The sequence below is a fragment of the Lathyrus oleraceus genome, chromosome 6 (assembly GCF_024323335.1).
Source record: "Lathyrus oleraceus cultivar Zhongwan6 chromosome 6, CAAS_Psat_ZW6_1.0, whole genome shotgun sequence".
In the NCBI taxonomy this organism is placed as follows: Eukaryota; Viridiplantae; Streptophyta; class Magnoliopsida; order Fabales; family Fabaceae; genus Lathyrus; species Lathyrus oleraceus.
Window position 1 is genome coordinate 315,027,833 of NC_066584.1, and position 8,656 is coordinate 315,036,488.

Here is an 8,656-nt window from a genome sequence, read left to right on the forward strand (position 1 = left end):
CAATGATTAGTGGAGACTTCAATTTCCTGATGCTCAGGTTAAAGTTCTTACTCGTTTAGACTTTTCTGACCATCATCCCATGTTAATTTCCTTGCATGACAATGCCAATAGAACCTACCCTAAATACTTTAAATTTGAGAGTGTGTGGGTCTTGGAGGAAACCTATTATGAAGTGATCACTTCATGTTGGAATTCCAACTCTAAACTTATCAATAACCTAAAAAATATCAAATCTCAGGTGAATAATTGGAATATGCACTGTGAAAAGTGTTTAGAAGGAAAAAACAAGATCATTGTCAGGCTGAAAGGTATTCAAAGAGCCATTCAAAAGGGTAGGAATCCTGATAGGCTTGTCAAGTTAGAGAAAAAGCTTCAACAAGATCTCGCTAAGATTTTGCACCAAGAGGAATATATGTGGTACTAAAGATCGAAAAATAAATGTTTAGCAGATGATGATAGAAACAATGGATTCTACCATACCAAAGCAGTGCAACAAAGGAGAAGGAAAATCATCCATTGCATTTAAAATACTCAAGCAGGTTGGATAGAAGATGCAACTGAAATTAATAGTATGTTTACAACCTTCTTTCATAATCTCTATATCATTGATGTTGATGCTGATGAGTGGATATAAATTGGTCATTCTTATCCGCAAACTGAAGAGAGCTCTATGTAAAAGTTTATTAAAGAGTTGATGTATGAAGAAATAAAGAAAGTTATATTTGATATGTATCCTTGGAAATATCCAGGGCCTGATGGTTACCCTGTTGGCTTCTTCCAACAATCTTGGGACATGGTAGCCAACCATGCTTGTAGTTTTATCCAAACCTATGGGCTAACCCTAGCGAGATATAAAAGATTAATCAGACCGACGTGTGACTTATCCCAAAGGTTAATGCTTAGGAACACATTATCTAATTTAGACATATTGCTCTGTGTAACATTATCTACAAAGCTCTGAGTAAAATCATAGTCAATAGAATGAAGGTGTGTATGGACAAGGTGATGTCTCCTAATCATACTAGTTTTATTCCAAATAGGAATGTTCACGAAAATATAGTGGTTTCTCAAAAAATTATGCATAGTGTGAATAAGTTAAAAAGTAAGAAAGGGTTATTTTCCATCAAAGTTGATTTAGAAAAAGCCCATGACAAGATGAACTGGATGTTTATAGAGAAAGTGCTTATGGAACTCAGTCTACCTCACCATCTTAGGGACATCATCATGACTTCAATATCTTCTGTGCATATGAGAACTACCTGGAATACGTAAAATGATGATTTATTAATTATCAAGAAAGGGCTTAGGAAATGAGACCCTTTATCACCCCACCTTTTTTTATTGACAAGTTATCTCATATGATTATGGATGTTGTGGAGGAGAAAGATTATATTGGAATGAAAAGTGGGAGACATGGACATATTGTTTCGCATCTAATGTTTGCAGATGATCTAATACTTTTTGGGCAAGCTATTATTCAATAAATTAACTGTATCACCAAGGTCCCGAAGAATTTATGTGGAGCTTCAGGGAAAATGGTAAGTGTAGACAAGTCAAGAATTTTGTTTTCAAAAAATCCTCCTACTCACAATAAAAAAGGATTGTCCAAGTGTCTAGTCTAAAAGAAACACAAGAGCTTGGCATGTATCTAAGAGTCCCCCTAACATGTCAACACCCTAAAGTAAACCAATATAAATATTTAATTGACAGGTGAGAGCTAAACTCACAAGTTGGAAAGGCAAGTAGCTATCATATGCAGAAAGAGTAACTTTGGCCAAGACTGTAATAAAGACTCTCCTAACTTATACTATGATGAGTAAAAAAATGAATACTACTTGTTTGAAGGAAATCCATAAGATTCAAAGGAATTTCGTATGAGGGAATAGTGGAAATGAAAAGAGAATGCATACTATTAGGTGGAAGGATATTACTAAACCTAAAAAGTTAGGAGGTTTGGGCTTGAGAAACCTCAAACACATGAATGAGACATGCATTTTCAAGTTAGGGTGGGAGATTAAGTTTGGAGAGGATACCTTGTGGTGTGAGGTAATAAAAGGAAAATATCTCAGGCAGTCTAAAATTTGTGCCAAAACTTATGATTCAAGTCTGTGGAAATAAATTGTGAGTATTTGGCCTATGCTGGATAAAATGGCTAAGTGGGGAGTGGTAAATGGTCAAACTATCAAAGTTTGAGCCGACTACTAAGTTGATCAAGAAATCAGACTCATTGATTACTTGGATAACCCTATGGATAATTAGGATCAAGCCCCATTAACTTCTATTATGGTTAGAAGTGAAAATTGGAACTAGTCTCTATTGAGTCACATACTACCTTCTGATATGGTAGATATAATTCGTGCAATAAAGCCTCATAACTTGGACAATGCATATCCTGATATGAGCATTTGGGGAGGAACCAACTAAGTATATTTTACAATATCAAGTGTTTTCGATCTTATTGCAGATACAAACACTCAAGATCATATGGAGCATTGAAGACTTGTTTAGAAGCTGGATGTCCCTAAGAGAATCCGCAATTTGATTTGGATGATTCACCACAACAGAATCAAGACTAACAAGTACCTAAGTCAACTCAAGCTTATGGATCCTTATTGTAACAATTGCCTTGATGAGGAAGAAACTATTCTTCATATTTTGAGAAACTACATGCATGTTAAACCAATATGGATGTAGATGTTGTTTATAATTGATAGTCAATGCTTTTTGATTGTGACTTATCGACTTGGTTGGATCAAAATCTGAAGAGGAACCATGGGGATAAGGAAGCCAATTGGAAATCGACCTGGGCCACCACCTGCCATTGTCTCTGGCATTGGAGAAACCAAAGAATCTATGACCCAGACTTCGTTAGCTCTTACAACTTGGTGGATAATATTAAGGCAACAACTAGAAGTTATCAGCATAATATGTTGTTGCAGAAAAAAAAAACTCAATAAAGAGCCATTGCAAATACGAATATTGGGTGGAAAAGTCCGGAGACATATTGGATTTGCATAAATACATATGGTGTAGTTGCCAAGAGCAAGATAGTTTGTTGTGAAGGGCTTGCTAAGAACTGTGTGAAAGATTGTCTGAGTGGTTTCTTAAAAAATATTGGTATCTATAATGTCACAAATGTTGAATTATGGGGTATTATGGAAGGCTTAAGATTTACCCAATCCAAAGGCTATACTCGAATATAGCTTCAAGTTGATAGTCAAGAAATTGCTAATGCAATTAATGGAAAATATGACCAATTGAAGGGTTTGAGGTTAATTCATAAAATCAAGACTACAATGGATGGTTTTGTGGAGGTTAATTCGTAAAATCAAGACTACAATGGATGATTTTGTGGAGGTTAAAGTTGTGAAAATCCACAAGGAGAAGAACAAATGTGCGGAGACGTTGACAAAGTATAGTCTAAATCTTCGAGGAGACAAAATTGAGTCTATGATCTGTCATAGTTTTCTATTCAATGTAATGCTAGGAGACATTATAGACATCAGTTGATTTGTTTTATTCTATCTTGGGTTTTGGCCCTTTTCAAATACAAATAAAATTATTAGTATATTCAAATTAGTATTAATGCAATGTTAAAAAAATTAATAAATTAAGTGTATTAACTATAGGGTTAAAAAAAAATTGAATTGATAAGTTAAAGTAAGAAGTATTTTGGAGTAACTATTTTTTTTTTAAATGTTACATTTATTTTATTTTGGTACGGAGGAGTATTTAGTTATCCTTTTTTGTTTTTTTCCTCTTTCTTTTTCTTTTCCTTTTCAAAGGCCCCGATGTAATGTAGCTGAAACTTAAAATCACAGTGGAAGATGCATCGTTTTTTCCTGTACGCTACGCTACACACGATCACAAAGTGAGAGTGAGAGTTTCCACGTTCAGTTCAGCGACGAAGACGATTGCGAAATTTCAAAATCCTTCAATCCATTTTTCTGGAGAACACGAATTTTCACAATCAACTCAAGTTACAATGAAATCACGGTTATGGTTGATCATTTTGTCCCTCGCAGTTAACTCATTGGGATCTGAGTCAGAAAGAACGGACGTCGCATACGCGAGTCTGTTATACGGAGATGAATTCTTGTTAGGCGTTAGAGTTCTCGGCAAATCGATACGCGACACTCGATCCAGTAAAGATATGGTTGTTTTGGTTTCAGATGGTGTTTCTGATTACGCCAATAACCTCCTCAAGGTTCACTCTCATTTCCATTCTACATTTTATCTTCAGCATTATTAACCTAATTAGGGTTTATGAATTAATTAATTTATTTCTTCTTGTTGTTGTAGGCTGATGGATGGATAGTTGAGAAAATTAGTTTACTGGAAAATCCTAATCAAGTTCGTCCGAAGAGATTTTGGGGTGTTTATACCAAGCTCAAAATATTTAACATGACTGACTACAAGAAAGGTACATTTTTTAAATGGGTTTGTGACTTTTTTTTTCCGTATCTTGTTGTACAAGCTATTGAGGAGACAGTTACACACTAAAAGTTTATGTTTAGGTTGTTGTTTTTCGGATGGGATTGTAACTTCTTAGATTTACAAGAGTGATTATCTTGACTATGTTTATGTATATGTATATGTATGTCTGCAGTTGTATACCTTGATGCCGACACTATTGTCGTTAGAAATATTGAAGAGCTTTTCAAGTGTGGAAGATTTTGTGCTAATTTGAAGCATTCTGAGAGGTTGAATTCAGGAGTCATGGTTGTGGAACCATCGACGGACCTTTTTAATGATATGGTGAGCAAAGTCAAAACTCTGCCATCTTATACTGGAGGTATGGTGATTTTTGCATACTAAGATTGGGTGCTGTTGTTTTTATTTATACATATATTATGAATTCCTTTATTTGAGCCTGGTTAGTTTGCGAATAATTAGCTCTTGTTTCTTTCTCAGGGGATCAGGGATTTCTTAATTCATATTACTCGGGATTTCCTAATGCACGTGTTTTTGAGCCAAATTTGAGCCCGGAAATTTTGAATACTAGACCAGTTCCTGAAATGGAGCGACTTTCCACCCTATATAATGCGGATGTTGGTCTCTACATGCTGGCTAACAAGGTACTGGAATATAGGTAATAACTTTTAAGAGTATGGTTCTTTCCTTTTAAGTAACTAGGGGCAATCCTTGAGTGATACATCCCCCTTCTGATTCTTCTTTTTGAACTAAATCATGCCCAATCTTGTTTTTTAAGCTCAGATAAATGCATGTTAAATCAACTTGCCTTATGCTGTCTGACTTGTCTGCTAGAGTACTGCATGCTTGCTTTTTTGTTAAAAATAAATCTTTTTCAATAGTTGGATGTAGATGGATGCAATGACTAGGAGGGTAAAACTGCCATCTCTAAAATGACAAAAATTCTGTGTTGAAACTTGAGATGGTTTCCTTTTGTTTTGGTTAGCTTATGGTAGAAAATAGAAATTAGAGTAAGTGCTGAAGCAGCTCTTTACCAGCTATGGCATTACGGTGATGTTAATATTGATAAAATAATTCTTTAGTGCTGCTATTAGATTCAAATTTTACTGCTGGTAACATGGCAATTATAACAGTTAGAATCAGCACTTTTTATCTCGCTATATGGATGGGGAAAGTGTCATGCTGGATGAAATTTTAAAATCATCTCAGCAATTCTATATTACTTTACTTCAATCTAGAAACTGCTGTTTTATCACGCATGTGCTGGAAAGTCTTTGCTAATTGGTTCAAAGTGTTTTTCTGACTTTTAGAGTGGTGAGAGATGGATGAACAAATTGCTATTTTCAATAAGAGTTGAGCAACTCTGCGTCTTTCTCATTTTTTAGTCATAGTTGGAGTTAGCCGCAAGAATACTTCTTAGTTCATACACTTACACTTTGTACATACCAAACATATGCATTTCATTTTCTTAATGTTCCAGTTCAAGTATCTAACATGCGTGCTGACTTATCTAGTGGATGGTAGATGAGAAAGAACTCCGTGTGATTCATTATACTCTAGGCCCTCTTAAGCCTTGGGACTGGTGGACATCTTGGCTTTTGAAACCTGTTGATGTTTGGCAGGTATTTGTGCAACTTATTACTCTATTTTTTTGAAATGTCAGAAAAAAATGTGTTTTGCTAATTTTTAAAAAGTCTATACTGTTTAATTAACCATGTTGTCTAGTTGACATTTGTGATAAACATATTATGTCTTGACTTACATTTCTTATGTTGTTGGTGCTTTAGAATGTAAGGCAACAGTTGCCGGAATCCCTTCCTGGAACCAGAGGGGGACAAAACCCTAAAGACAGTTTTCTTGTGAAGTTTCTTTTTCTGCTACCACTTTGTGCTGTACTCTTCTGTTGTTATCGTTCATTTCAAAAGGTCAGCTATCGTGGACTAATATTATTCTAAAAGTATTAAGGACTCACATGATACTCATCATATTGTGTTTCTGTAGAATCAAGGGTACTTTGGTCCCTGTTGTAGAAGCTCAATGTGGGATCATGTCCGACACTTTTATTATAGGATTAAATCAGGTGGCTCACTTTCTTATACTGCCATTTCAACTTCTACAGTTGGTTCCACCCATCAGGTCAGTTTTTGATATCTTAATCTTCTAGTTTTGGGATTTGAATTCTCTTATGCGAGGCTTACACCTGCACCACCAATTCATTCGGTAAAGGAGATAGACACAATCCTCAACGTAAAGTAGCACTGGCACACACAAAAAAAAGAGCTCAATAATGTATCTTTTTTACTAGATGATTGGGTCACGTGATGGCCTTGCACAAGAGGATGCAAATCATGTGGTTGGATATGCATACTGCGTATGCTTATATATTTTTAAGATGCTAAAAGTATTCTTTATGATATTAAACAGCTCTTAAACGGTTCTCAATACAAGATGCCTGCATATTTAGGCGGTGTTTCTGTTTGTGTCTGTCTTATGGCTGCGGTGGTGTCTCTTGGACTAACTCTTATGATAGTTCCTCGGCAAGTGACTCCGTGGACCGGTTTGCTTTTGATGTATGAATGGGCATTCACAATCTTCTATATATTATTTGGAGGTTACCTCAGCTTGATTTATCATTGGGGAAAGATCACGGCATCACGAGCTCCTTCCTCATTCTCTCAGCCTGAATCTTCGGATGACGATTCAGGAAAACGTATGTTCTCTAGAAAAGAGCTTATTTTGGGCCATGTGTTTTTCCCTTACCCGTGTCCTCAAAACCCCTATTTTTTTAAGTTCATTATATTTATACTGTCTTTTTAACAGGCCATCCGCGTCAGATATCATCTTGTGATGCCACTACATGGTTCTATGGATTAGGGATGGCCTTCTTGGCCATTGTTGCTCCATCTTTGCCTTGTCTTTTTGGAATTACCGCTTTATTTCTACGGTAATTTTCATTAAAAGTTATTGGTATAAACATTGTATTGAAAGATGCACAGTTGCCATTATGGTTTGCTGTTAAATACTTCATATTTATTTTTGGTTTAAAAAATAGGTCTCAGTTTTCAAGTTTTCAGTATGTTTTTGTTATCATTGGCTTTAGTCAACTATAGAATTTCAAAATTAAATTTAAAAGAACTATGATCTACACATGTGCATGGCCACGCATGCATACCTCAAATCTTGCTATTCAAAATTACACTTATAATTTCATTTATATTTTTAACAGGTTAGGTTTGATGATTGTTGGGGGTATAATATTAACATCGTTCATGACATACGCCTCTGAACATCTAGCTATGAAATCATTTCTGAAAGGCCTTGAAGAGAGAGATATTGCACGAAATGGGAACTTGTGTTTCTCTTGTTGATTGATTTTTTCTAAACTTGTGTAACTTATGATACTTTATTGTCCCATTACCTTTATTTTCATGGATCCATTTAAGTATTCAGTTAAAGTTCCATACACAACCCTTGTATTTGATCCAGGCTTCGACTGGATAAGCAAAGATTGGCCGAAGAAAACTTCAACCAATATTTGATTCTTGTAACTTAACCCTTAGACAGAGACTTAGAGGTAGTTGTTATTGTATTCAACTAACTTGTACCATTAATCTAGCGGAGAAATGTTAAATTTTGTCTATCACATATATTGTATTTTTTTTTTGTAGTTTATATTACAACTCTGTTGTTAGTTTTAAAGGAATTCCTCCATTGAAGCAACACTAGAGAGACAGGTTCTTAAAAGATTTTTTTAGAATTGATTGTGATTGAAATAATTGTCTTGTTTGGTAGTAATATTATACTGGAAAAAACTTTTAATACTAACAATATAAATTGAACTATTTTTTCATTTGTTCATTATTTAATATTTGCCCAATTAAAATTATGCACTTTTCATGTGTTTATTAGTTTTTTGTATGATCATGAACAGTCCTCCTTCTAGACTTGATTTTAATCATTTAGCTTCAATTGTAATTTTGAACTCTTCCACAACTGTTAAATTTTGGTTATGTGAAGTTTATTTGATGTTTACAGAAGATTTGGTCTTCCAGCTGAGTTATCTTTTTAGTTGGATGTTGAGTTTCTTTGATCAATGACAATGATGCCTATGGCTAGAGTTATTTTTGGCAGAACAAAATCAGTTCAAAGATGACAATGTTAATGCTTTGACCAGCCAATGAATGGTGGGCGTTGGTTATAAGCCAAAAGAACCTTGTAATTC

General features: G+C 34.9%; 1 protein-coding gene across 1 annotated transcript; it reads left to right on the forward strand.

Moving 5' to 3' along the window:
• Positions 1-3,771: 3,771 nt before the first annotated feature.
• On the forward strand, positions 3,772-8,077 carry LOC127098557 (inositol phosphorylceramide glucuronosyltransferase 1). The gene is made up of 10 exons (XM_051037173.1): positions 3,772-4,207; positions 4,303-4,423; positions 4,610-4,795; positions 4,915-5,078; positions 5,949-6,056; positions 6,222-6,359; positions 6,436-6,570; positions 6,859-7,144; positions 7,255-7,378; positions 7,661-8,077. Exons 1-10 carry the CDS (start codon positions 3,986-3,988, stop codon positions 7,800-7,802), a joined length of 1,626 nt encoding a protein of 541 aa, XP_050893130.1. The 5' UTR covers positions 3,772-3,985; the 3' UTR covers positions 7,803-8,077.
• Positions 8,078-8,656: the final 579 nt, after the last annotated feature.

Coding starts and splice junctions, on each gene's coding strand:
- LOC127098557 (XM_051037173.1), top strand. CDS start 3,986: ATGAAATCACGGTTATGGTTGATCATTTTGTCCCTCGCAGTTAACTCA. Junction 6,360..6,435: donor GTTATCGTTCATTTCAAAAG/GTCAGCTATCGT, acceptor GTGTTTCTGTAG/AATCAAGGGTACTTTGGTCC. Junction 7,379..7,660: donor ATTACCGCTTTATTTCTACG/GTAATTTTCATT, acceptor TATTTTTAACAG/GTTAGGTTTGATGATTGTTG.